The sequence below is a fragment of the Pieris napi genome, chromosome 13 (assembly GCF_905475465.1).
Source record: "Pieris napi chromosome 13, ilPieNapi1.2, whole genome shotgun sequence".
Taxonomy (NCBI): domain Eukaryota; kingdom Metazoa; phylum Arthropoda; class Insecta; order Lepidoptera; family Pieridae; genus Pieris; species Pieris napi.
In genome coordinates this window covers 12589735-12617722 of record NC_062246.1, presented here as the reverse complement: position 1 = coordinate 12617722, position 27988 = coordinate 12589735, and the positions used below count along the sequence as shown (strand labels likewise).

At 38.9% G+C, this 27988-nt stretch overlaps 5 protein-coding genes across 12 annotated transcripts; 2 read left to right on the top strand and 3 right to left on the bottom strand.

Moving 5' to 3' along the window:
* Positions 1-46: 46 nt before the first annotated feature.
* LOC125055294 (tau-tubulin kinase homolog Asator) lies at positions 47-21206 on the bottom strand. Of its 4 annotated transcripts, XM_047657703.1 has the most exons (28): positions 21067-21206; positions 14930-15149; positions 12207-12271; positions 12028-12110; positions 11831-11889; positions 11123-11261; positions 10892-11042; positions 10607-10821; positions 10407-10536; positions 10190-10329; positions 9911-10108; positions 9730-9804; positions 9556-9660; positions 9376-9465; positions 9209-9299; positions 9003-9128; positions 8844-8912; positions 8592-8776; positions 8105-8293; positions 7896-8040; positions 7514-7680; positions 7312-7429; positions 7082-7235; positions 6952-7009; positions 3764-3884; positions 3359-3470; positions 3134-3291; positions 47-2939 (listed from the first exon to the last, which is right to left on the bottom strand). In XM_047657703.1, the coding sequence occupies exons 2-27, from the start codon at positions 14983-14985 to the stop codon at positions 3138-3140; spliced, it is 3195 nt and encodes a 1064-aa protein (XP_047513659.1). In that variant the 5' UTR covers positions 14986-15149; positions 21067-21206; the 3' UTR covers positions 47-2939; positions 3134-3137. The 4 variants fall into 4 exon arrangements, with proteins under 4 accessions (XP_047513659.1, XP_047513655.1, XP_047513657.1 ...); XM_047657699.1 differs by having other exon boundaries at positions 7312-7680; XM_047657701.1 differs by having other exon boundaries at positions 7312-7680; positions 9042-9128.
* LOC125055299 (GILT-like protein 1) lies at positions 3859-5554 on the top strand. Its single transcript, XM_047657713.1, has 3 exons — positions 3859-4244; positions 4336-4559; positions 5327-5554. Exons 1-3 carry the CDS (start codon positions 4033-4035, stop codon positions 5518-5520), a joined length of 630 nt encoding a protein of 209 aa, XP_047513669.1. The 5' UTR covers positions 3859-4032; the 3' UTR covers positions 5521-5554.
* LOC125055297 (GILT-like protein F37H8.5) lies at positions 5631-6945 on the bottom strand. The gene has a single exon (XM_047657710.1). The coding sequence runs from the start codon at positions 6532-6534 to the stop codon at positions 5917-5919; it is 618 nt and encodes a 205-aa protein (XP_047513666.1). The 5' UTR covers positions 6535-6945; the 3' UTR covers positions 5631-5916.
* Positions 21207-22848: 1642 nt separating the features above from the next.
* Positions 22849-25698, top strand: LOC125055296. Of its 5 annotated transcripts, none has more exons than XM_047657705.1 (6): positions 22849-23451; positions 24270-24359; positions 24475-24572; positions 24793-24968; positions 25043-25209; positions 25317-25698. In XM_047657705.1, exons 1-6 carry the CDS (start codon positions 23447-23449, stop codon positions 25513-25515), a joined length of 735 nt encoding a protein of 244 aa, XP_047513661.1. In that variant the 5' UTR covers positions 22849-23446; the 3' UTR covers positions 25516-25698. The 5 variants fall into 5 exon arrangements, with proteins under 5 accessions (XP_047513661.1, XP_047513664.1, XP_047513662.1 ...); XM_047657708.1 differs by lacking the exon at positions 22849-23451 and adding an exon at positions 23500-23523; XM_047657706.1 differs by lacking the exon at positions 22849-23451 and adding an exon at positions 23538-23658.
* Positions 25699-25828: 130 nt separating this feature from the next.
* Positions 25829-27959, bottom strand: LOC125055298 (glia maturation factor beta). Its single transcript, XM_047657712.1, has 4 exons — positions 27707-27959; positions 26935-27044; positions 26780-26867; positions 25829-26606 (listed from the first exon to the last, which is right to left on the bottom strand). Exons 1-4 carry the CDS (start codon positions 27812-27814, stop codon positions 26487-26489), a joined length of 426 nt encoding a protein of 141 aa, XP_047513668.1. The 5' UTR covers positions 27815-27959; the 3' UTR covers positions 25829-26486.
* Positions 27960-27988: the final 29 nt, after the last annotated feature.

Below are 27988 nucleotides of genomic sequence, written 5' to 3'. Positions count from 1 at the left end.
GAATTATAAACTGAATGGGACTGAAAAAGACAATAAAAACAAGACCTAAAGGGCAAATACCTTTAATTTAAATTTCATTGTGCATATTTTGATAAATATAAAAAAATCGCAAAACAAACGTAACTGAGCGTGCACCTCCGACATGGGATCGCGTCAGCGCGCCGCAATATTATCCATTAAAAGGGCTTAATTATATAACAACAACTTTATACATAATTTTTATCTGTCAAAAATAATTGTCTCCAATTTTATTTATCTGTCATCAATATAACTATGAGACGGAAGCTGTTCGTAGACTAGAATGTGTTGTGGGGCCCGCGGCCGACCCCAAGCGTCAGTAAACTTCAGCTTATTTCCCGCCAAACACAATTTGGACTACTGTCGCAGCTGACAGCTGTCAATTGCCACTGATAGCTGCAGCCTGCGATATCGCAGTCAAGTCGCACACCGCTCGAAATTACCAATAAATCTTAATTCTATAGTTTTGTTACATTATTCTAAACTAAGCAGCAGAGACTAGAGTCGAATGGCGTCTACATAACAACATAGTAATATATTTATACATATGTATATAGTTCGAAGATATTAGACTTACAAAGCCTCGTTTTTTACTGTCCTCTGAAGACATGAAACGAATATCGACGAGATTCGCGTGCAACACTAACATATAAAACAGAATAATCGAATATTAAAAAATTTACAACATGACTCACATCGAGATTTGAGACCATAGGTCTCTAAAAAATAAACGGATCATAACCCTTCATAAGATTTACAATAATAAGCATTTCTACTCTCACTATCTATTCATTTCGATTTCAGAGAGCCTTTTGATAAATTCATTGAACACAATATACATAACTAAATGTTATCCATATTCAGAAAAGCGATTGCCGTTTCAATATTGTGGTAATAAACAACCTGGATGCTTTAATTAGATTTCCGATCCATATCCATTTCTTACAATTGTATTGTTCCCACTTTCTTACAACACCAGGCTATCTAAACTATCTCAAGTGGGATATCTCACACGAGAGTATCAGTCACGACAGATCCGTGCGAAGTCTATGAACACAACCGTCATATTTAATGCACTCTTCATACGATTGATCACTCGTAGAGTTGACACTCGAAATTCATGTAATACCAATAAAATACCTCAAACTTATCCGATTCTTTAGCTTCGAACGTCTTTCGCCCTCATCGGGCCAAATAAGCGAGTGGCTCTATATCAGTTACTGTATTAATAGTTCTCGCGAGCAAAACGTCAGTGTAAGGTATTACTAGAGCAGCAAGATAAATAACTATTTAAGTAAATCTCTAATTAAAAAACAAAGGCAAACGCGAAGCAGTTTTTAGAAGCTCAGTTCGTTCACCATTATTATTAAAATAAGAAATTCATGATTTATTCTGACATTTATAACATTAATAGAAGTTTTATCTCAATCATTCATTTAGAATTGTTAAAATTGGCAACACAGCCGAGTTTTTTATGTTCAGAGTCAAGCGCATTTGAAGTCATTTAATTTTAAACTACGAGGCATCATTGCGAGTGATCAGAACGCCTGCCTTTGTTTTTTCATCTCAAATTTAAACATTCAATTATCACTGACCATATTTACATTAGCGTCTAATCGTATTATATACCAAGTTGACTTTATTATATTTTCACTGAAACTACTATGTCAATATGGCGAAACACTCTTATTATAGATTAAAAGTGTCTCCGAAAATAACACCGAGGCGTCCTTCCATCATATCCTATGCAAGTGACACGACTGGCCAACCAAACGGATCGACAAATGAGAAATCGATGTCGATGAGTTTTCTCGGCTTCGAGGACGGCCAGTCTTACATAAAATTAATAAATAAAATAATGAGCTTTGGGGCTTAAAGTAGAAATCTAATAAATTACTAACCATAAAATAATCAGTTCAAAACGTTCGATTAACTTAAGATTTAAGGATCTACACACGGTGAACGAGAACATATCGTCGGACGAACGGCGAAGTAAAGCTTAAACTATAAATACGTAAGACGAATCCTTTACAATTATTAAACTTTTAATTATTAGTGAAATGACAATTTTTTTACTTTTAAAGGTAGTGCATGCACCGTTTTAAATTTTTTTTAACATTTAATTATTTCATACTAAACGAAGCTCAGGGAACCGAACGAATCCACTCACAGGATCTCGATCAGGGATTTCAACCGCACAATGCGTCGCAAATTACCTTATCGAGAAAGCTAAATACAAAAGAATGGACTAAGCAGTCCAGTTAATGCTCTCAAATGTTAGTCCAAGAGAAAAAAAAATTCAAATGAGGGAAAGTGAGTTCACGCACACATTGCACGGTTCATTCAATGTACGACTATGACGAGAAACATGAATTCCAGAGAGTGAGTGACATTAAGAGAGACGGAGATCAATAAACAGTGTAAACTCTACGCAACGAGCTCGTTTCCTCATTACTCATTAGGTGTACGTTCTGTTGTTCGTTGTGACCACGATGTGTAAATAATACTCTCTAAAAGCCCGGAGACGCACTCGTCAGCATCGCCAATTAGAGTTTACACTGTATTTATATAAAACGGTCCATTTTATTAAAAATATTATTTATAGTATGACATCAGAACAGAGGAACCTTTTAATATCAAAGATCGAACCGTAGTATAATGGAAACCCGAGTCGATGAAAGGTTTAAAAATAACAACTTTTCTTCTGTAAATGATAAATGTATAGAAGTACGTGTGCATTTATTTCACGGCATATCGTGTCCCGGCTCGCTCAGTTTCAGCATTGGAAGAGCTTAAAAACAGTTCACGATCCCAAAACACCATACGCCGCGACTCCTGCGCCGGCACATTTTACTCGGTACAGAGTATGCTCGTTTGAGGTCGAACACATGTTCACTGCTGTCAGACTTGTTCTTCTGCTCCTGCAATTTAACGTTTCAATTCTTCTACTTCTGACGATCAATTGTAACAACTTAGAGCCGTGTGTGAGTGTGAATACACTTAGATACAATTATAATTAATATCTATTGACGAAATAGCGTGTGCAACTTCGATTATAATAATGAAATATTGTTTATTGATAATAACAGTCAAATATAATAGCGATTGTACTAACTGAGCTAGGGCGCGATGGAGAGCGGCCGGAATCGCCTGGCCCTGGCGGCGTTGTGGGTCGGTGCGGTGGGGGGAGGCGCGGGGGGCGGGGGCGCCGGGGAGCTCCCCGCGGGAGGGGGGGAGCCCGACGATGACGAGCCCGACCGGCTGGACTCCGCCCTGTCGGACATGGCTCGTTAATCGTTACCCTCGGAGTCTGCGTGTTTGTGGCGCGCCATCTACTCACTTGGCGGGCGGCTGCGCGAAGGGTCGATGTCTCGGTCTCGCGAATCGCAGGTTCAGTTCCCGGGCGGGATCCATCGCATACTTATCGGAGTTCTGTCTGCGCCGGCGCAACGCTAAAGTATAATTTGTTTAAATTCACCGACTCACTTATACACACATATTGGCGCATCAAACATTGGTAGGTCCCGAGTTACTAAAAAATTTAACACAATAGGTAGACAATCACGCAAAAAACATAAACGAAATAAAAGTTAATCCAACATTTACCCTAAACAAAGAGTCTAAATACATAAATTTACTACTTAAAGGAATTTCAAAATGTTGTAAGACTGTAATTGTTTTATTATAGTTAGAGAAAATAACTCTTACGATATGAATAAGCATAAATACAATGAGATCTCCTTACCGGGCGTGAGATCGTCGACGGTGGGCGGAGGCGGATCTCGATCTCCGCTCCAAGAAGCGCACTTGGCCAACCGGTGAGCGCCGGCGGCCACCGGAATACGAGAGCCGCTGCCCGCCGATCGCTACACATGCGAATAGTTCGAAACTTAATCTCGTTGGTAAAAATGTTGATTTTAATTCTTTGGTATCGTAATTAGAACAACGAAACGATTAATATATCGCAAGTAATCTAATCGCAACACGATTCGATAAGGCAGTTCCCCGGCAGCCATGCGCACGACATATTGTGTAATTTTCTTCTCTTTGCTAGCCGCGGCCGCTAGTCGAGTCCAGACGGTAGACGGGCGGCTGAAGGTGCAAATAGGCGGGACCGCGGGCTGTCCCCACGTCGCGAGATATATCAGGGAGAGTGTCGCCCCCGTGTATGGCAAGTATGGAAGGTTCTTGGATATCGAATTCGTCTCTTGGGGCAAGACTCGCAGGTACTTAGCTACGTTAAGATGAGAATGGAGTCAATGCGAATGCATTTTTTTTAATAATCATTTTATTGTTTTCATTTAATTCTCGGTGAAGGGTCGAGGGTAGACTGGAATGCCAATTCGGAGCGAGAGACTGCTGGGCCAATCGCCTGCACCGATGTGCTCTCGATTTCTTAAAATCCAATCAGACGGCGACGGTGTCGTACTTGAATTGCGAATTCACTGAACCCCGGCCAGGGTATACCGGCAGTTACCACTGCGCCGTGCAGGCAGGATTGAGGCTGGTAGATGTCGACAATTGTATGGCTACTTCGAAAGGTAACATTATTACTGAAATTCGTGACTCTTGACATCCATTTTTACCCACGTTCATTCTACTCTAGCAAAGAAGAAAAGACGAAGGTTTAAAGTGGCACAAAAGGTAAACGCATATGGTCTCCTGGAATCCGGAGGCTCAATAGTATCGCATGGATTGTGACGCTAACGAATGTTTCAAAATATTATATTTATTATATTATATATTTTATGTATAATTCTTGCTTAACTTTAATCTAGTATCGAAGAATATTATCGAATATTATCTGTAACATTGGCTTTATTTATAAAATTAATTCAATCAAAAACACTGCCCAAGATAAGATATTCGAAAGAAGATGCAGACGGACGCTACACAACGCCAAAGGATCTAACTGATCAGAAAGAACAATACTCCATGTGGAGCTGGATTGAGCCCGGAGTACTGCCGCACTCTGCTGAGCACTCGGAGTATCATAAAGACTAATTTCTCATCTTCTTCTTCTTTCTCTTTTCGATATGGCGACACCAATTATTGCTTTTCGAGCCGAGGTTTCTAGGAGAGTGGGACAGCGCAAATCTGTCTTATTAGGGTTAAATTCCACTAAATGAAGTCGACTCCGGTCCTAGACCTCGCGTAATACGGTAATAGAGAAATGTTTGTCGGCCGGTGAGTTTATCATTTGTGCCACTTATAAAATAATACTTTAAATGGCCCACATTTTGCTTTAAGTGATGAAACTTTTCTTACACCTACACTTTTAAGCCGTTCAAATTTAATCTCTCCTCAGGTGACGCACTGGAATTACCCGCGGAAGCCGCCGCGGCCGAGCCGATCGCGACTTTCAATTCGATTCCCTACACGGTGATCAACGGTGTCGTCGACAGGACTGTCACCGTGCAAAGCTCGCGGCGCCTGGAGAGCGTCGTTTGTTTCGCACTCGCCGACGATCCCAGCACTGGGGTCGTCGCGTGCAAAATATAAATTGTCAAATAAAACTTAGTACAATACGCTGTCTTTACTCTGTCGCAGCTTTAGAATATCCAGATATTCTATCTATGACCTGCGAGACCAACTTAATTTAAATAATTATATTACTCGCTCTTTATAAGTTTAATAACTAGAAAAATAAACGTCGACGTCAATTAACAATTCTCACACGTATTATATGACTAACTTAAATGACGATACAATAATGGTTTATAATAATTATCAATATCTATGTCGAATATTTGATTAGATCGATAAGGAACAATGTAATTTCGGCACCGTTGCCCCGTTGCCGCCACGTGTCGGGATTTAATAATTAATTATACAAAATATCAGTTTCGGTAAGAAGTCGTCGTGAACGTCGGCTCGAACAATGAACACCTTTCGTGATCAGGTAGGGCAGGTCGCCGGATCGACACCCGTGGAGGGATCGTCGCCGAGCGCCGCACAGATCACCCTTTCGGCCCCCAGACGCACCGACTCGGACAGAGCGAAGTCCGCCACGCCGTTCACTACGACGTAGGGCACGAAGCCGACGATCCGCATGGGCTCCGTCGCTTTCGCCTCGTACCGTCTGTCCAGGTCTTCGCCGGTGGTCGAGACGCAGTAGTCCACGTCGACGAGGCGCAGACCCATCGCCCGGGCGCATGAGTACGATCCCGAGTAGGCGGGCAGAGGCCGCGTGAACTCGCAGAGCATGTACTCGACGGCCGATCGTCGGTCCGGCAGAGCGTCGAGGACGCAACGCTGGACGCGGTTGGCCCAGCAGTCCTCGACTCCGAATTGGCATCGAAGCTCGTTCTCGACGCGCTGCGTCCTCGCCCAGGGCACGAACTCCACGTCCAAGAACCGTTCGTATTTCTCGTACACGGGCGCGAAAGCGTTTATAAAGTCGTGCGCGTCACCACATCGCGACGTCACGCCGATCTCCAGTTTTATTTTACCGTTCACGGTCTGCACTCGAGCGTGCGCCACGGTCAGAAGAGACACCAGAAGCGGCAGGAGCATGTCGATCGTCAAATGAACTCTATTTCACCGGATCGCCTATTTAAACCGACCGACGTAGTTGGAGAGCTCGAGGCGATTAATATTTTTAGAATACAGCTATTGCGCATCGTGACCGACGTCGGTAGAGAAATTTCTCGTTTTCGTAGTGATCAATAGTCGTTTCTACGACGTCGCAAGTCGCCAAAGCGCCTCAACTAAAAGCCATACAATCATTACGATGGAAAATTATTGCAAGCAAATAGCTCTCCGACTATATGAGGGTGACATAAATAATTATTATAGATCGAATTAGCTATTATCTATGTTCCGTTATCCTCGATAACGAAATTCTATTCTTATCAGATAACAAAACATCAGCATTGCCGTCGACGCTACGAGGCCACAAAATCTCGCTTAGACTGAAATGAGGCAACTCACGTCTCTGAGACTGGATCCGTCGCCTGCGCCGCTCGCGTCGCGACGCACGGAACCGCTTCTGAAATGAGACACGATTAAAGACAGCTTCGGAAGTCGTCGACCCGTCATCGTTTATTTTTATAGATTTAACCTGTCGGGCAGATCCGGTCGCGGCCTCTCCGTTCCGCTGCGGCTCTTCTCCGCGCTGCGAGTGGAAGACCGTTTGTCGCGATGCCTGTCCGTGGCGTCGTAGTACACGGAGGCCTCCTCGTTGGCTCCGACCACCACCGACTGGATGCGCACCGCTGCAGAGATGAGACGGCGTTAGGTCGCGATGTCTTTTCGAGAGGTCTCGCGGCGGATCGAGAAGCGGGGGATTACCGGAGTGCAGGGGCGAGGCGTCGTCGTCGCGGCGGACCCTGATCTCGAGGCGGCTGGAGACGGTGGCCTCTCGGGGCGCCGACGCCGGGGCCTCGCCGCCGCCCGAATTCGACACGCTCTGCAATCGATCGACGCATTTCAAACGGAAGCTCCGACCGTCCGTCGACGCGTCCGACTCTAAGACTGGAAACGCCGAGCTGACCGGCAAACTCCCGCGGCGGACGATCCGCCGTGGCGAAGGCTCGTGGGGCTCCAGCCTCGCGGCGACGCCCCGCATGACGTCGAGCCGGTACCGCAGGGCCGCGCCGGTGCCGTCGTCGAAGGACGCCTGCTGGAGCAGAGGAGGCCGGATGTCGCGGACGTGCGAGCCTGGAACGATCGCCGAACGAACGACTCTGATGAAAGTTTCATTTCTTACGTGCGAACTACCACTAAACATTACAATGAAAACAGTAAGAGATCGACACACGTTTATTGCACAGATCAAAGCCGACATCTGACACTCCTCTTAAAGCCCAGAGCTTCGGGAAGTCGCGGAGAGAGAACATGCATATTTTAATATAGTGCTTTAGTATAAAACGCACCGATAGCGGGCAAGGACCAGCTGCGGGGCAGGAGCGGGACGACCTTGGGGAAATTCTCCACCCCCGCGCTGTGCAGGCAGCACCGACTTCGCCCCTTCTTCGCGCTCTCCGTCTTCTCCGCCCTCTCCGGCTTTTCCTTCTCAACCTGAAATGAACGTTTCGATATTTCACTCGCTTTCGGACGTCCGTCGTCGCGCCGTGAGACGCACCTGCGGTCCGGGAGACGGCTCGACGGGCTCCTTGATGCCGGGCACGACCACGTTGATCTGCGTGGGCTGCGAAGGCAGAGTGGGCTGCGTGTGGGTGTGGTGCTGCGAAGTGTGGGTCAGCGGCGGTTGGGTGCGAGGCTCCTTGCTCGAGGAGGACACCGCCGAAGCTCGTTGACGGTGCTCCGGGGACTGAAGGAATTTAGCTCGTTTGAGATATTCGAGGCAGAGATCGAGAAGCCAGAGACGCTTCGCACTCCTTTACTGTTTCATTTAAGAATAATTTAAAACAACTATTAATGTCCTAATCCTTGTATCTTTCTTCTTTATTATAGCTACCGGTATGTTTTGTTTTGCTTTGTTCTGTCTCATATTTTTTATCAGTGAAACTTTTTGTGGATACGTCCAATGTGTTTATTTTTAACTTTTTTTATTGTATCTGTTTTGTTTCCCAAATAAATAAATAAATAAATAAATAGATCCAACTCACCTGCGCGTGCTCGTGCTTCCAGTCGTTGTCGGTGGTCTCCGAGGAGTCGTCGAACTGCGACTTCCAGAGCGAGACGAGCGTGAGCGCCGCCCCTCGCGTGACGGCCTGCGACGCGTTCTCGTCCTCCATCACGGCGCACTGCGTCACGCTCTGCTCGGCGCGAGTCGGACGTCCGCCGCGACGACCTGCGGACGTCGGTATTTAGCCCGCTACGACACAGAGACCCGAGAGAGCCACGCCCGGGAGCCTCACCTCGCTTGAAGTGCGTGTCCGAGTGGACGCTGTCCACGTCCGCGCCCAGCCGCGGGCTGCTCGTCTCGCCTGCGGACGTTCGTCACGTTAGACTCGGTCAATCGACCATACAGACCTTTACGCGTTCGTGTCGATTTGTTAAAATTTGGCGTTACGAACGAGATAACCGAACGCCGGAGACGCGGCCGAGGCTGTTACCGGTGATCGAAGGCGAGGCTTGAGCCAACTCTTGGACGCAGGTGGGCGGAGCCGTGACGACACGCAGGCGGGCCAAGGTCGGAGCACCTGCACACGAGTAAAGGACAGCTTAGACGCGACGTCGAACGCCGATAGGGTCGGGTTTCCGAGGAACGAACGACGGTTACCCGTGGCGTTGGGCCGAGGCTTGCAGGGCGGCACGCTCTGCCTCTCGGGGCGGCCGGGCGTGCTGCTGGCCAGGGCCGAGGTCGAGGTCTCCTGCGAAGGACAAGTCGTCGGGATTAACGTTCAACCTTCGCTCCGAACGAGAGACGGACGATAGGACGACGGATACCTTGACGTGCCTGTCGGGGGAAGGCGCCGGAGTGGTCTTCGGCTCGGGCTCCTTCTCTTTCTCCCTCTCCGCTTTCTCCACGGTGGCGGACTGAAATCGTCGACACGAATCGATTAGAAATTCACAGAAGGTAATACCGGCTATACTTTACGAAATGATAATGTGCAATAGACTACTGACATATCCGTTGAGATGCGCGTGCGCATGTCTCGGCGACGTCCTCAGGTTGCTTTGAGTGTCGGTTCCCGCCGCCGTCGTCGCATCAGGCTCGCGTCGACGAGACGTCTGCGGTGGTAACGAGCGAAATATAAAAAATATTTAAATTTGAGTAAAAACAATAAATAATGCGCTCACCCTGTCCGGTACGTCAGGCTGCAGCGGTAATTCTGGAGCGGCCTGGAGAGGGACTCGAGCGCGAGCGGGAACACTCTGTCCGATGATTATATACGTTTAATACCGACAATAGTGTGTGCGTCACCCTCCTTCCGTTTCCTCGGTCGCGGACAAACACGAAGATAAAATCTAAATAACTCACGTCTTTCTCCCAATCATAGGGATCGGTATCCTTAATGCCGCGTCTCTTGCAACATCTCTCCAAGAGAGCAGCCAGCATCCCGTAATCCGGGGCGTCTGCGTACTCCAGACTCTGCACGTGTTCCAGGAACTGGCGCAGTTCTGACGGAAGATGCTTCAGCAGAAGGCGGTGGTCGTACTTCTCCTTCATGAGACCGACCTGCGCGAGAGATTATTTGGTAGATCGAACCGGGTACATTCAAATATAAGCGACATTTCCATCGGAGTCCAGGGTCGATACCTGTTCCTTGTCCTTGATCTTCCTCCAGGGAAGTTGGCCGTTGACGAACTCGACCAGCATGTAGAAGAGCGACCAGAGGTCGTCGTGTCTGCCCATCTCCTTGTTCTTGTGGGCGTTTATGGAGGCGTACCGGACCGTGCCTGTGACCGAACATCGATTCATTTAATTTGCATTTGTCGCTTCGAGTCCGCGAGAGACGCGCGGGCGACGAGCGTACCTCTGAATCCGGCCGCGGCCCTGGGAGGTCTGACGGCCCCCGTGCTGGTGGTGTACTGGCGCGCCAACCCGAAGTCCAGCATGTACACGCGCCGGCAGTTGGACGGGTGCCGCCCGATGCTGAAGTTGCTCTGCGAGGTGAAATTGTAATTTAACGAACCGCCCCATATCTATGACATATTCGACGAGAGCCCGACTCACCGGCTTGATGTCCCGATGCAAGAAGCCCACCGAATGGATTGAGTCTATCGCCTTGAGTATTTGGAGGCCGAGCCTGAGGGTCGTGGACAGGGAGAAGGCTCCCCTGGGCTGGGCCCGCCTCAGTTCGGCCAAGTTGCGACCCTGCAGCTGCATCACCACGTAGTTGAAGCGAGCGTTCCTTCCGCAGCCGATGAAGCGGCACACGTGCTCTTTGCCTGCGCAGACGACGACGTCAATCAGCATTTACCGGAGGATACGACTCCGATAAATGTTCGAAAGTCTCACCCTGCAACTTCTTGAGAACGGCCACCTCCATCTTGAGCACCTGCTTGGCTTGCCTGGCCGACTCCACCTTCAGGGCCACCTGCTCCTGCGTCACCAGGTCCAGACCCTCGTAGATCTCGCCGAAGCCGCCGCCGCCTATCTTCTTCATCACCTACGAGCCCCCGAGAGACGTATATACGTAATGAAACTGATTTATGCGGCTCGAACATTATGTACTCCGAAAGAGCTCACCTTCCACCTCTCCTTGACGACGTGTCCCGGCTGCAGCAGGTCTTCGGTCGCCATGGTGATGTGATGCGCGCGACGGGACGTGTCACAACGGGAAACTTCGCGGGAGCACTTGCCGCCGAAGTTGGGAAGGGTCCGCGATCTGTTCGATGTAATTTCTTGAAAAAAACCTTCCAAAAAGCTCTCGGAACTCCAAAATAGTCACGGTCCGTTTATTGATAATAATATATTTTACACGCAGCTTGCCGTATCCTTGGAGCAGTGATCCGTTTGCTTTGATTGTGGTTTCATTATTCAAAGATCTTATCGGGTTTCTGCCGACATTATTTATGTGTGTATTTAATATGTTATTGTCGACCTAGTGGCTCGAGCGTGTGCCTCTCTACCCTGAGGTCAGCGCTCGAATCACGGCTGTGCACAAATGGATGAAAACTTCGAGGAATCCTTAGAACCAAGTCGTCGGCGTGTGTCGGGCACAGTAGACCGATCGACTACTCGCCTATAATGAATATAATAAATAAAAATGATCACGAGAGAAAAACACCAATTTTGTAGCACCACTGGAAGTTAACTTCGTAGATGTATGTTTGTTTCAATCGCAATCAATTGATCGCTGACGGTCGGCTTTACTCCAGATAAGGAACACTATCATTAACATAATATAAATTACATTTTATTTTAATTTTTTTACAAATATAAATGAGGGGTTACCTCAACAGCGGGTTGGGCTGCACTCGCGCCGGACAGACCTCCGCGCGACGCTCCTGTTTCTGAAATATTATATACAAAAAATATATGTATTACGCATTTTCAGAACCCATTTAAGTCTATTTCATTTCGTGTACGCGTGGCCTTAGTGAATGCACAATTTTAGTCCAGACCATAAAGTAGGCGCCATAGTAACTTACCGGCGGCTCATATTTGCGTGGTTTAGGCTGCTCTGCTGATCCGGAACCTTGTGAGGCTGTGTCGGCCGACGAAGACGAGGATTCTGAAAACAGAAGCGTAATGAGACGTCGCTCTATCCCTGAAGCAATTTATACAAATAGAGTAAATGTTCTTGGGAATAAAGTTCCGCATCTCTTACTTGATTGATGAGAGATGTGCCGCGCGACGTCAGCGTACGGCTCACGATCACACCCAGCCTGCTCCCTAAAATTTTATTTAACTAGATATGTATACGTACGTATAATTACAATTTATTTTAATTAAAAAAAATATGATTGGATTTGCATTTGATATTTTAGTTGAGTAGCAAGTTAAAAAAACATAGTTTACTATAGCTACTAATTTCGCTGTTTTGCTGATGATTTTTCTTTTTTTTCTACTCTAAGTGCCAACAAATTTCTGTAATTTTATTTTATTGTGTGCTTGTATTATCATATATGTTTTGATTGTATTTTTAATTTCTATTTAATTTTTTTGTGAAACTTATGCTTACATTAATTGTCACACATTTTAGATGTAAGATTTTGTAAAATAATTAGTAGATTTAGTACTGTGTGTGATGTTGTAAGCTTAATAACTAAATAAAATAAAATCAATCAATACAAATTACTTTAGTATTTACTGCAGTATTTTTAGAGATATGTATATTGAATAAATATTGCAAGCCACTGTATAAGAAGACACTTTCTTTCCTTCTTCTTAATAAGCAAGTAATAAAAAGCAATCTTTGTGTCTGTACAGCAAAGAGCAATTTAGAAATAGGACAATGATAATTTGCAATAATAGCTCAAAAACAGCTTTGGGACATTGTCAATACACCATGGTTTATCAAAAATTAAAGTACATATTCCCTTTTCATATCTTAATGTGCATACAGTCTCAAATATGGTGTAATGGTTTGACTTAGGTCACTTAAACAGACTAAATAATCATGTGAATGCTGAGGTTTAAACCCAACTCTGTGACATGTTTAGAACATGACGTCTAAAGAGAACTAAACCTTTAAGGTATTGTAACTAGTGTGGTGATGTGAATATAAGTGCACATCATGTAGTCTGACAGACATGAAATCATAGTACCAAAACATAGAATACTAAGACTGTTAATTACCATTACGCTCATTTAAGCTAAGTATTGTAGAAAATTTACAACAGCATATACAATAATTTGCCATAATTATTGTATTCATATAAAGTTACGTGTCTTTATAGTTAGATAAGTTGTGTTAGTAAGATTTTTTTCTTTATTCACACACTGCCACAACAGCAGTCTCCCACAGTAGTATGACAGGAAGTCTTAATGATATTTATATAACTAATACCCCTTATTACTAGTAAGTGATATTTTCCTAGAAAATCAGGGCTTCCATAATTGTGTGTCGAATGCATGCATTCCTTAGTATTTATTCACATGAGTCTTGTTGCCCAAAATAAAATAATGTAAATATGGAAAAAGACAACTATGTGTGTTAAAATGTAAATTACCAGCTTGCAAAGGTAACTAACAACATTACTTTTTAAGTTTAACTAAAATTGTTCACTCTATGTTGGACTTAATCAATAAAATTTTCTAATTATACTGAAGCACTATTAAGCAAAGTAACGGTGGACAGCTATATAGGAGTTATGAAGTGAAACTTATAAATAATAACAATGGTTTATTCAGTGTCTTTAAGAACTTACTCATTGAATTTTGAAATGCAATGAACCCCTTATATTTTTTTTAAAAATAAATGCCAAATAAAGGCAAAAATCCCAATGGATTACTTATGACCAGTTTTGACATAAAATTACAATTGCACTTAGCAGGGATAAAACAGTTTCCCTATCAGTTGTACTGACCCAAAAATATAGATTAATTTTATCAGTAAAGAATTATCCTTAATTGCCTCATAATTGAAAAATAATAATTCTGTTGTAATATATTGTATGTATTTTTTTATTCAATTTAAAGTTTAGAATTAAAAATATCTCTTCACATCAAATTAAAAATTGTTAGACAAATGAGAGAAAGGGATAAATAAGCATATCAACCAATATAGCCTGCACTACACCGCTATGCAGTTTGTTTAAATTACGTCACATCTTCACGCGATCGGATTATAATAGAGCGAGATGGACGTTCCATTGCTACCCACCCACATAAAATCGATTTTTCAAATTCTTGGAGTAAAATTTATATAAAAACTATTTAAAAACGCACTGATTTTAATAAGCATAATATTTAAAAGCTAATTGACAGCAGTTTTAATTGAAATAGAGATCTCACCAGAGTAAATTTAGGTGCCTGCTTCGTGAATAAATTTAGATCCGTTGAAATTTCACTGAGTAAACCACACTAGACAACGATTTAAATATTTTTTATTGTATCGCGCGTGTTACTGTGGAATTTGCGTTACTACACCTATTCTTCGTTCTATGCGACATATTATTATCGCATTTTTCGCGAATTTAACACAAGACAGAGACACACATCGATCGAGCGACCATGACAGGTTTTCAACTTTTCACTAGTATGAAGTTGTCTGGTGTTCGCATTTGACATTCGCTCAGCTGACGGATTATTTCTTCGCTACCGAGTGAAGTTCGTATTGAAATAATTTTGAAAGGATAATAATTAATAGATAATAACCTTTGAATGTATAATAAAAAATAACTTAAACGTGTGACCAGTGACCTCTTGACCACTATTTATATAAAAATGTTCAATAATTATCGATTTTTATTTCAAATAATAGTCTTTAAGATCTATAGCGTCGTGAATTTGACTAAATCGCTGGCCCTATTATTACCCGTAAAAAGTAAGAATTAATCTCGAAAAATCATCTTGAAAAAGGTATAAGTGCTAAACTTGAATACTCACCATGGTATTGAATTGGTCCAATCCCACTGCACTCTCCTAGGCGCCACCAGCGACATCTTTTGCTGATCCTGAGCCACTGTCAATTTTTACTATCGACGATGAATTTATTAATTTATGCAAATATTAACTTAGTCCGTTGCAGCATATTTTTTTTGTTCAGTTATTTAATAAAAGAAAAATACTTAATTATTATGCCGATTGCCCCTACTCTATTCTGAACCTGCAACAATAGATACCAATTGTATGTATTTAAACGCATGATTATTATACTAGTGGTATTCAATAAGAAGTGAAAATAAGTATGACGCAATCGCTATCTTTTATTAAATGTATTTTATTTTTTGACAAGTTTATACACTGTTTATATTTTTTTTTAAACTAAAATTCTCTTTTATTTTAATCTTCCTTCTGATCCCTTATACATCGTGGACCGCGGCGACTACTGCGTCGTCTTCATCGTCAATTATGGCTCCTTTAACCACGGAAATAAGTAGAAATCACTAGGTCAAATGAATGATGTTCCATCAATTCGAAGCCAGCTTCTTGAATGGCAGCCATCGCAACTTTAGACTTTAGCGCGAGGGCATTATCTTAGTGAAACAAAACGACTTCAGCGAGTGTGCCACGCGCGGCGCGGCGTCGCGGTTCTTGCGTATATCCTCACGAAACTTTGCTATTGGTCCTGCGTACAAAGTCACCGTAATGTTATCTGAAATCTTCTGCTATAAAAATACAGTAATGAAGGTCCGCTGAGACAATGTTTTTTTTAAAAGACAAACAAGTCTTTGATTGCTTTTTGAAGTTATACTTCTTTAGGCGCGTTATGAAAAATTGATGAGAGTGAAATGTTACGATGCGCGCGCACCTGTGACACAAAATTGGGAGTGTGATTATAGCGTGCGCGAGCGAGATAGGAATAAGACAATCTACAAGTAAAAAGAAATAGAATATGCGTGAAGTTCGTATGCCAAGAATTTTGAATGACCATAATGACATTTGTGATTTACCTTTTAAACAAATAAAGGAGTTTTAATTATTTTTGAAGTTATACTTCTTTAGGCGCGTTATGAAAAATTGATGAGAGTGAAATTTATTGCCCACTGAAGATGCAACGGCATTGGACATAATTTAAAAACAACATTCGAATTATAATATAATTTATGTTAAACTTAATGCAAGAGAATAATAATATATATATATACTTATTTATTTAATTTTTCAAATGTAAACTGAACTTTATTGACTATATTGACTCCTTTTCCAGTCTTTGATTATTTAATTGTAATTAATTATTTGCATGCAATCAAAAACTATTTTTAATAATGCCAAAAAAGTATAACTTCTTACGCGCGTACATAAGTACACGCACCCTTTTTTTTTATTATTTATTATATATATTTGTCTGGGCTGTGCTTTTACAAGAGGATTGTGTCGCAAATACCTAACTATTTATTGAACGCCTCTCGTCTTCTTAATTAGTGGCTCTTGAACTTTTCTTATATCTTACGGTTGACATTAACCGCAACAAAATTAGTTTACTGGCTGTTATTTGGCTGGAATTTATTACATTGTATTACTTGTTATAAGTTATTAACATTATACTTACGATTTATAAGAATAAGAGTAAATTATAACACATTACAGCATTATAATAAACGGACTTAACTTCGCACGACGTTTTTAAAATTAAAGTGATATTGTGTATCCGTTAGATTTATATTTTAAAAGCAAAAGTAACGCTCTTAATACCCAATTGCTTAAAATGTTTTATAATTAGCAGAATATTTAAAATTCACACCGCTCCAAAGACGTTAAATTATAAATAGACAGCGTGCACGTGAAACTCGATAAAAATAACAGTGTCCAGTTTGAATGATATTTAGTATTGTTTCTCACAACTCTAACACAGTGGACAATGATTAACAATTATTATCAGATGAATCTGCCCATTTACCCTGTTTAAATGATTTTTAAAATGCGGTTGATTTAGGCCAGAATATTCTTTTTCAATTGATAGTAGGTAGGTAGGGCTCGATGAAGGTTAAATTATATTAAATTAAATCTTTAAGGTTGCCTTTTTAGTGCTTGCTGGTATTTCAGCGGGGATACACGAAGATTGGCCCTTCAAATTACTAGATTCATTAGGTAAGCTCTGGAAAAGTGACCTATGAATTATTCCAGAAATAAAAATAACTAAATTTACTCTGTAGTTTTATTTTGAACAATAACCTTGAAGATTTTCTCTTAATAAACACCAATAAATTAATATTCAAACATCAAGATTAAAGTAACGGATAAAATAAGAAATTCTTACATGTTGTTTGATGATTTTAGAAAGACTACGTAATTTTTTAGTGTTCCTTAAAATTTGAATTTTGATAAGATTGAAATGGTACGGAAAGCATGGATTGAAATGGTTCTGGAGTCTCGAGTCCCAGGTGATTACACTTGCAGCGGTCACCGACACTCGACAAATACACGTACGTATATAATCGTGTACGAGTCGCTCTCATTTCTTTCGCTTCCGTCTTATTTCGAACAAAAGTGTTTGGTAATGTTGGGCGGAAATTCGCTTTACTCGTTATTTATAAATATACTAATGTCTCGCATAATGAAAAAACGGCCCTGGTAAAACTTTATTACAAAAAAACTCATTTAAACTTTAACAGTAAGAAAAATTTATGTTTTGAATGTAGAATGGTGAAACACACACCTTGAATGAGCCGTAGGTGAATGGCCGTGCAGTAATAGAAAATAGGTCGAAACCTACTGATATCGGTGGTTTCTAATGACTGCTTGTCATTCTGCCAATGTGTCACTGAAACACTTATTTCGTTAAAATGGAGCAGGACTAAATTTTGTAGAAGCCTTTGTTTGAACGTAAATACATAACATGAATATTATATTGTTTATTCGGTCGGAGAGCCTGCATCTATGGGCAATGCAAAGTCATCTCAAGACATAACCCAAAGACGCATGAAGAGCATTATGCCATAATAAGGCTACCGACACCTGTATAAGTTTGTATTATGATCAGTCATTTAAGAAATAAGGTTTATTGTGTTAACTATAAACCTTATTAAGGTGCAAATATGCGATTGCCCCGCCCATCCGGTGCCAAAAGTCAAAAATTTCATCACTATGTTTGCAGTTTTATTGTGACTTGAATTGTTGTTGAACATTGAGAGAAATAGAAATCGGTATTCATTTTATAGAGCAGTTGTTTTCTTCTTTATTCTTCTAGTTTAAAACCCTTACCAACCCACTATAGGATCACAAAGTCGTGAACCTTTAGCCGTTCCTACAAATATTGTTTTTACCCTTTTAGACCGTGTGCTGGCGACACATTCGTACCTACGTCGTATATTATATGTATATTGGTCTTGGTTTACATTCTGCAAACGATTTCAGAACTGTATATTTCTTCTTTGTCTTGAATTAAATTGCATTAAATCATGTCGTAGTTGCACTTCAGGAATAAAAATTATCCACAAAATTACAGAAATTACGGGCGAACGACGTCTCGTGCCAAATTTTAAAATAGTTTACAAATTCTATAATCAGCTTAGGAGAGAGACGTATTAAACAATTTTGTTAAAGTTTAACCCTCTAATGCGTTCAATCATGACGTATATCAAATATGCCAGTTTTATTCATACTACGAGTATAAAATATTAAATGGTGTTCTCCCTTAACGAAGCTGTCTATATGTAATGATACAGATAATTGCATTATACTTACAATGTTTGTTAAATAAAAATCTAAGGGTTTGTAATGGATTCCGATTCGAACTAATTGTATGCAGTCCGGAATATAAAGAAACATACTCGATATTTCAGCCATCGAGAAGATAAGACAACTAGAGGATTACTGAAGACTCATCGCGGATACAAACGTGAGACGAGGGATTGAAGGTGAACCGTTTGGCAGCGAGTCTGTTTACGCGAACGTTTTTTCACCTTTTTAATGACTATTCGACGTAGAGTTGCCGCGGCTTACTTTCATTTCAATGTCTTTATTTTCCATTAACGGAATAAACTTTATTTTACTTATTATTGTAGATAATCCTTGGTTATATTTTGGCTTTGTGACTTAGTAGCTAATTTGTTAATTCGGTTTTAATTTCTGCCGAAACAATAACTGTCTAATACCTTGTGACATTGTAATAAGTCACAACACGACAATTCGCTGAAATGAGTACGAGTACCAATAAGGAATTAGTTTTACTTAAATAAGGCGAAGTTGAGGCAGTTTGCTAATTTAAGAGTTTAAGGTAAGATAATGGTCAAATAATGTATATCTATGCATATTGGTTAAAAGCCAGGGTACTTACAGTGAGTTATTTAGTAGGAAGTTTACGTAGGTTTTAGTAGGTTTAGATACCAACAAACTGCTATCTATTAGATATATATAGCAACAGGGTTGACTAATACTACACTAATATTGTAAGCAGTTAACATTATTTTTATTGCATATTTGTTTGTTTGCAAAAGATGAATATTAAAATAATAAATTTGAGTTCCTCCCGACAAAAATTGCCGTTCCGATGAAGGTGTGCAAAAGTCAAAACAATAATCGTTCGTCGACACTACTCATCTAATATAAACTGCTAAACAAAACAAATGTGTCGAGACTCTTTTATTATTAAATATCTACCAGAACCTTTAAAGTTCTATACACTTCTAACCTGAACTGTTACTAGTAGAATACCTTTACACAATGCAATTTAAACAATTTATATTAACTGTTTATTTAAAAAAACAAAAACAAAAAAAAACATGAAAGTGTGTTTACTATGAACATATTAAAACAAAATAGGAACATAGTTTGGCGCATCTTTGGCTCGGGGGAATGTATCAAACAAAGAGTGACATATTTATATTTTATATAATGATTGATATTGATAGATTTATATCACAAATGGAGGCGATGAAATTTATATTTCTTTTTAATCAGTTGATCATAGAATAAATGATAATATAATGTATAATGTAATATGTAGGTTTTTTTGACTTAAGACAGCGAGAATTGTAATACGCGTAACAACCTAATCTGGACGATAAGAAATAATAGTAGGTACTTATTTATAAAATTACTGTAAATATTAACTTAAGGAAAAACATAAACAGACATTAAAATATAAACAACTGTTGACTTAAAAATAAAATAAAAGCGAAACAGATAATTATGATCCTGTTATGAAAGTTATTTATTTTAAAGAGGCTGCATACTAACGAAACACATACAAACACAGAACACTTACAGAGAACACACGACATACAAAAACACAATACACAATACACATAAAAGAGAAAAGAAATTTTACAATAAAAATAAAAGACAATAAACTAGTTAAGAAATACAAATATTCAATTTAATATATTTCTACTTTGCAATTGTTATTATTGGTGACGGATCAACAGTGGCTGCAGCATCTTACGCCTGAAGACATGGGACTGTCATTAAATAGATCTGCTTCGCATGTACTCAGAGCGTCGTTAAATGCCGAAAGAGATCTGTTTAGAGGAGCATTACAACCGACGTTGGTCCTCGCTGCCCGAACGTTAAGGACCGATGTGTTTCTTGTGTTTCTCTTTTAGAGGAAATTCACTTGACTTGAAACAGTTTGGTATATCTACCAAATACTTAATTTTAAAATTTGTAAACAAAGATAATGTCAATCAGGCGGCGGCGTTAGAGTGATTGCAAGTGAAAGAAAGCCAGTCTTTTTTCATACTCGCATTTATACCTAATGCTATTGCTTAAATGGCATAGATGTAAGGAGAAATGGCGGTTAATTCGTTCGACTCTGTCAACATGGACAGAATAGTAGTGGTAGTGTGAGATTTAATTAATATTTAGTCGAATTCTTCAATTCAAGAATTATTAGGTAGGTACATTTATTACATATATAAGAAGTAAATGAGTATTGAATAAAAGAGGTAAATATTAAATTGTTCCTTACTAGTCTTATAACACAACGAAGACATTTAATACTTACACATATTTACTTACTGCAGTAAATTATAATTTTACCAAAAGCCATTGCTTCACTACATTATTTAAGTTTTTGGCGGGACCCATATTAGTTATGAAAATAAACATTAAAACTTTTATTTTAAGCACAATATACTTACAAAATCATAGTCCAACAACTCCACAACAGACGGATAAAATTATTTTTAAAACACTTATTTGTGTACGAAAATACCTACTCGCGAATTCGTAACGACGACGTCTCGCGCCTCCGAACACCGCCGGGCACTGGCCATTGGGATTCGGAAAATATAACATTTCGGAGGGACTAGTGATGTGCTAGCATGTTTTGTAATAAAATGTATTTTTTATTTTATTTGTATATTTGTGTTAAAATGTAAAATATTAATTTAATAGCATCCAATCAGTCGGCAAACATAGGTTTAAAGTTATTCTCATTCAAAACATACATGTCGCTTACTCATGTAAATGTACATAATAATATGTTACCGCTGCCGTCGCGTCAACTGCTTTTATTTCCCGCATCTCAGGAGGCAAGCTCTAAAGACTCGCTCCGAGTTCAGTATAAGTTATGATTGTGCGATCGTATTCGGTTTTGAGTTTAGGTAGATGGCAAAGTAAAATTTGTTAGTATGCGTAGGGTAATGAAAAAGGTTTTTAATTTATTTATTTTGTAAATCCTTTAGATGAAACTTAGATATCTATCGATATATAATTGCTCAGCACTTAATCACATCACCTGGAGAGAATTCGTAGAAGCACATTGTTTATTTTCGCTCGCACTGCCCACTACCACTGATGTTGCCGATATTCAGTCTTTCAATAACTGCCGACTACGAGTCACTACGGTTAACCAACATCTGACGCATAATAATATTTATTTCATGATCAAGCGAATATTCCGCAAATATGGTGTCTCAGAATGTCTTATGTCTGTAGACGACTTCTCATCTTAAGGCTGTAGTACCATTGGCCTTATCATAGGAAATAATATAAGAGATCTTTACCGAGTTAACTGATGCTAAAATAATGTACTTAAAACGTCGTTAAAACTGTGTAAATAAAGAAATAAATTCGCATTTATATAAACTGTTATAATTTTTTTTCAACTACTGGTTGATGTGCTACGTGAATTACCGCGGACGAAGCACCGCTGTTACCGCGTCTGGAGCGAGAGTTCGTGGAGCCGTGTGGCTATGCACAGATCGCGAGTCCTACTTATCCCTCCGCCCCAAACAGTCGCGCCGCGGTTGTATGCGTAATGCGTTTCCCCACTTAAAAAAAAGTTATGTGAATACACAATTATTATCATAATCGCCAATAAATATCCAAATCTCAAGAAATTGTGAGACTATTATTTTGCTTATTCGTCTTTTTAATATTTATTATTAATTAATTGAATCTTTATTAAACAAAATTAGACACTAAAACAACGTCTCTCTCTTTATTTGTCAATATGTGGGATAAAGCCAGTTTGTACTAGCAATGTTTCTGACTTCATAGAAGATTGTTATCCACCGAAGCGACGGGTCTCCGAATCTTTCTCTAACCAATAGACATAGAATTTTCTCAAAATTATTTCGTGATTTTCTTACAATTGCTATGCTTCGTTTTATTTTTCTGTAATAATTATTTTATTGCAGGGAATCCCCTATGAATTAGCAATTAAATAGTTAATAGGTCGTCCTACTATGTCGTTTACGAAGGAATTGATGGTACTGTAAAATAATAACATAGAATTACTTTAAAGTTGCTATAGAGGAGTGTAGATGGATGATGGATTTTGTCGTTTGGAAATGTAACGCGAAAACTTTTCTTAAATTTAGCGTAATTTAAAAATATGTAGCCTATTATTATTGTTTTAAAACTTTAAACCTTCGTATGTTATTTAAACATAATAATACCATAACGTCTAGTTTTATCAAGTATTATGTGTACAAGTACAGCACGTTATCTTCGCTGTCCAGTATGATGGCGAGTTGTTATTACTTATTACTGGTTGAGTTCGGTCAAGGTGACGCATACGGCATACCCAGTAAATCGGCGTTCGCGCATAAATGTCCATTGTAATTTCAAGTTTTACGATGAGTAGAAAAGTAGGGCCGCAGTTTTACGAAAACATTCTTAATAACCACCACCGAATGTACGAAACTAGCTATTTCTAAAATGTTTGCATTTTCAGAAACGTTGACGACAAGCTCAACAAAATCCAGAATCCATGTTACAATATTTTGATACTTGATGTCGGGGTAGGAAGTTTAAAATGATCAAAAGTGATCGGTTGTTCAGACATAATCGCGGGCAACTGTTAGTAAATGCCCGATACGTACAATGGAAACTTACATACTCATATAAATAGCCAATACACATTAAAGCACTTTACGTAATTCTTATCGAAACGAGATAAAGTCGCTTTTGAGATAACACACACGTATTGTATCCAATAGAAGTTTGTAGATAATTTGCATTTGTTTAGTCGATCAGTGTATTGCCATTAAATTAGTGATTCGGTGCTATTTCATGAGGTAAAACCTGTTTCTGTCAACTTATATCTTTCAAAGTTTTGTTTAAAACTAAACAGAAACCTATTCAACGAAGTAATGACTTGACGACTCACTGTGCGAATAACACCTTATTAGGTTCTAACAATCTAAGTTTTGTTTTAGGATAATTTCAAATGGTTTAATAATGTACTTATAGCTCTTAAACTAAAAAAAATATTGTCGAAAAATGTGGGTATTTAAGTATTTTTAACCATGTTTGTTTACTTGATATAAACTTAGTTCCAATATTTCTCTGGGCATCGCAAGGCAAGTAGTTTCACTTTAAGAAATAAATAAAACTTTATTTCAATAAGTTACATATGTACATTTGAATAGTAGGTATGTTCTCCTAAAGACCATTCGACTATCCCATCGATTTGGACACACCTTATGAATTTATGTGTAAACTTACGAGAGAATCCCATGGTAATGTTGTGGTGATCCTGGAGACCGTGGACGTTTTTTAAATTTTCGTACAATTGAAGGCTTTTTCTTAAGGGACTCGTAAGTACATAATATGTTTTTGGAAAGCCTTTAGTGCGCTTCTCGAGGGTAGTAGTGTTCTACAATCTACCTCTACTTTGACAAGTCTTGTTTAGGCGTGAGATATAGATAGGTTCCTGTTTGAGTGATTAAATTGTTCACAAAAATTCAGTTCAGCTAACCATCAACATGTTGGTAGTGTGGTTCACTTAATCGTAAATCCACCACCACCACAACTCGCAGTAAATTTCCGAGTAAATTCCAATATAACGCTGTAACTAAACCTTTACTCTGAAATATTTTTTCGACTCTCTCAGGATGAATTGGAAGCGACCTGCGTCGTTTCCAGTGGGACAAGTGTGGAGCAGGTTTCAGGGAAGAGAGAGAGATGGGAAACCAGCTTGTATGTAAGTTTGTTTAAGGTGTTTCCAAAAAAATAGCGACTTTACTTACTAGCTACTAATGAGGGAAGAAATTGGTTTAGTAGAATAAGCCTGTATCCGGCGGTCTATCTATCTGCAGGTACCAAATTCGTGACATGGATGAACGGTGGCGGAAGCAGTGTCTGGACATGATGCAGAAGACATTTATTGATGATGAACCACTGTGTCAAATATTGGGTAAAAAAAGATAATTACAGAAGTGTTAATTTGTATACGTTATAAATAAAACTTTTGTTTAATATGTTCGCTGATACATTTTAGGTCTGCGCCCTAAACTAATGATTAAGAAAGCTGTTTTATAAAAAGACCTCGTCAATCTTTTAGCATAAATAAGCAACTGGAATATAATTGCTTCGGAAATCTGAGATGCTGAACAAAATATAGCGATATGTTTCAGAGATCGAGAAGGATCCAGCTTCTATACAAACGATCAGGTCCAACTGGGAAGATATAGCAGACCAAGGTCTCTGCATTGCATGCTTTACCGAGGAGCTAGGACAGCCTAAAGACCTGGTGGGTTTTAACATATTGTTGGTGAAGAGCCGGGAAGATGCTGAGGAGAATTTAGATACTGTAAGTAATACCTATAACCACACAAGCAGCCTATAGCGATTGGAATTATAAAATAAGTGGAGTTCCAATTGCAGATAAAGGGTGAGCAATGGAAGAAACTGCTGAGGACCCTGACAGTGGCCGAACAGCTTGTGGACGTTTTTGACTTGTACAAGGTAGACCAGATCTTAACTTCCAGTGGATTGACGGTCCTACCTGGGCACCGGGGACAGAACATAGGCGCCAGGATCATTGCGGTTAGGTAAGAGAAAAATCCTTTATTATGTCAGCTGTTCGAAATGTTGAATTTTATCAACAAACCTTCGACAAACGATGCGGAGTATAAATTTATACATCTTCATATTGCAGAGAGCAAATATGCAAGACGTTCAACATTTATGGCGTAGCAACGGTTTTCACAGCGATCACCTCACAAGTTCTGGCGGCCAAATGTGGCTATCGTACCCTGGCTGAGTTAAACTATGAAGACATGAAACCGTACGGGATAGACCTCACCGGATGCACAACTAAAAGCGCGAAATTAATGGGAATCAAGTATACATTTTAGAGCAATAATTACGAAAAAGTTCCTTTTTCTTGTATTTACGTTACTGTAATAAGTGTATGCTAAGTTTTACATTTAGAATAAAAGAATGCAAAATACAGTGAACGATCATCGACAGTTTTTAAATATTAATTATTAGTTAATTTTATAATACGTATGCCATTAAATTAAAAAAAAAATTTTTTAGATATTTTTTCTTTCTAATAACTTTTTGCCAACGCATTTAGACTGTAACAATAAATATGAAACTTACCCCAAGATTAACGCAAATAAAAAAACATGTTATTTATAAATAACATTTATTGTAAAATCACATAATTGCTTACGTTAATACATTAAAATGCCACACATCACAAAAGTTACAATATATTTGATATCAAACTTTACATTATATTTTTAGCAAAGGCATGTAAACTATATTTTATATGGAATGTCTTTGATGTAACTAACAATAGTTGGAATCTCTAGTCTCCATCAACTAAAGAACCAATGCGTCGTTTACATATATAAAATAAAAGTCTTAAATTGGCAAGTCTATAGGATATGACAAAAAACATACATACTTTGCTACAAATCTAAAAAAATAAATTTCTACACCAATTCACTTAAAGATTGGTTGTATTTCTTGAATCCCAATGGTACACAAATTTTGAGTACTGTACATATATTTTGTAATATGATAACTGTTGCAGTGTCCTATTTCATTTAAATAATATCTCTTCAGACTTCAGCTTTGGTTCTCATAAAATAATTCGTATTTCTTTTCTTATTTCTATCTTGAATATATAAATTAAAAAAACTTAAAGAATGAGGAAGTGTAATCTAAACATTTTTAAATTTGTTGACTTCAAATTTGATGAAAGTAATACACTACTTACGACTTGATAAATATTTTAAAAATGTATGTATATTATTTTATACATATTGGTCAACCATAAACTCAACTGTTAATGATTACTGTTGTATATCTTACATTACCGTTGCAGCTTTTCATGAAGCCACTCATTGGTCAGTTCATCTATCTCTCTCACCTCGAGGAGTCTCGGGGCACCCACGGCCGCAGCCAGAGCTCGTTGAGTACCTGCATACATCACCTGCAACAAATTAACGAAATTACATTACTATACAATATATATAATAGATCCTCTTGTTAAATAGCAATTAGCACATTTATATGGCATGAGGCAAAGCTGCTTCAGATTACTATTAACTTAAATATATGCCTTTCATTCTTAAAATCTACTTTATAATAATATTAGCAATATACCTGAAGTTCCATGTGGGCGTCTCGAGGGGTATAGAATATAAAACACATAGGAAATGATATTCGTCCATCGCTGTGCTCCATTCTATAACTAAAATTGATAATTTTATAAAATCAACTAAATATGATGATTCTGATGATTTGTATGTCAAAATTACCTGTACACAATAAACCGTGGCTGATGTGAAGGCAGGATATCCTGCAGTTCTTCTAACTCAATACTGTCCAGCTCCTCATCTACTTCCAAAGCCTGCTTTTCACGGTTCACCTGGAATTTTTAGTTAATTAGTCCTTAAAATAACTAAAGGAATGTAGTATATATTCTATAAAAGAAAATATATAATTTTTGACTATAATGTTACATTATTTGAATATTATATAAGCAAAAAGCAAAATAAGACACTATACATTTTTAGTAGCAAGCATCAGATATTCATTACATATGATAAAATAATAAGTTGTAGTATAAAAAAAATCTCTTAAGGAATAGGAAGGAAAAAGTTGTTACATCATGGTACACCCCTTTATATAATATATAAGGTTAAAAGCAAATAAACAAAGTATCAACAACAAAAATATCAACATTTATTTTATTCATTAATCACTCTGATAGGAAACAAATTCCTAACTAATTGCTATTGTACAGTAGCAGTGACTCATTAAATAACAAAGGAAAATTGATCTTATTGGCATTATGAATTTTATTATAATGCAATTATTTTTTACTTTTATTATAAAAAAATCATTATCATTACTCTGCTTGTACATAAATAGTATATTAAATTTATATAGTTGAACTTGTTGTTTTTGTTTTTTTTGTTTATTTGCATGAAAAACTTTCTAGTCTAGTTTTTGAATTTAACCTAAATGCGTAATTATGTACATAATTACGATAAAATTTGAATAAGCTTGAATAAATAAAAATTTTACCTTCAAGATCAAAGCACTATTGGATGTATGCTTTTGAAAACGAAATTTTTTTAGCTTTTCTTTTACATCATCCCCTATATCACACACATTGACATTTTGGGCCGACATTATTCTGAATGTTTTTCGGTTATTTTTATTTGAAACTATGTAAATTGAATTAGGTAAATATTATCAATAAATTATAAAGTAAATAGTAATATGAAAGCCGCCCACTTCAAAAGTCAAAACAATTATTTTGAATGTTAAATGTTGAGTGTTGACTGTTGACATTTGAGCAGTGTT

What these genes read in the sequence shown, in the direction of transcription:
- LOC125055299 (XM_047657713.1), top strand. Translation starts at nt 4,033, where the DNA reads ATGCGCACGACATATTGTGTAATTTTCTTCTCTTTGCTAGCCGCGGCC. An exon ending in TCTTGGGGCAAGACTCGCAG is followed by an intron (nt 4,245 to 4,335) that starts GTACTTAGCTAC and finishes TTCTCGGTGAAG; the next exon opens with GGTCGAGGGTAGACTGGAAT. An exon ending in TTGTATGGCTACTTCGAAAG is followed by an intron (nt 4,560 to 5,326) that starts GTAACATTATTA and finishes ATCTCTCCTCAG; the next exon opens with GTGACGCACTGGAATTACCC.
- LOC125055297 (XM_047657710.1), bottom strand. Translation starts at nt 6,534, where the DNA reads ATGCTCCTGCCGCTTCTGGTGTCTCTTCTGACCGTGGCGCACGCTCGA.
- LOC125055294 (XM_047657699.1), bottom strand. Translation starts at nt 14,985, where the DNA reads ATGTCGCTGGTGGCGCCTAGGAGAGTGCAGTGGGATTGGACCAATTCA. An exon ending in ACGCGCATCTCAACGGATAT is followed by an intron (nt 9,466 to 9,555) that starts GTCAGTAGTCTA and finishes CGACGATTTCAG; the next exon opens with TCCGCCACCGTGGAGAAAGC. An exon ending in GCCTCGGCCCAACGCCACGG is followed by an intron (nt 9,129 to 9,208) that starts GTAACCGTCGTT and finishes ACTCGTGTGCAG; the next exon opens with GTGCTCCGACCTTGGCCCGC.
- LOC125055296 (XM_047657705.1), top strand. An exon ending in GATGGGAAACCAGCTTGTAT is followed by an intron (nt 24,360 to 24,474) that starts GTAAGTTTGTTT and finishes ATCTATCTGCAG; the next exon opens with GTACCAAATTCGTGACATGG. An exon ending in CTGAGGAGAATTTAGATACT is followed by an intron (nt 24,969 to 25,042) that starts GTAAGTAATACC and finishes TTCCAATTGCAG; the next exon opens with ATAAAGGGTGAGCAATGGAA.
- LOC125055298 (XM_047657712.1), bottom strand. Translation starts at nt 27,814, where the DNA reads ATGTCGGCCCAAAATGTCAATGTGTGTGATATAGGGGATGATGTAAAA. An exon ending in ATAGTGCTTTGATCTTGAAG is followed by an intron (nt 27,045 to 27,706) that starts GTAAAATTTTTA and finishes TAAAAATTCCAG; the next exon opens with GTGAACCGTGAAAAGCAGGC. An exon ending in ACGCCCACATGGAACTTCAG is followed by an intron (nt 26,607 to 26,779) that starts GTATATTGCTAA and finishes AATTTGTTGCAG; the next exon opens with GTGATGTATGCAGGTACTCA.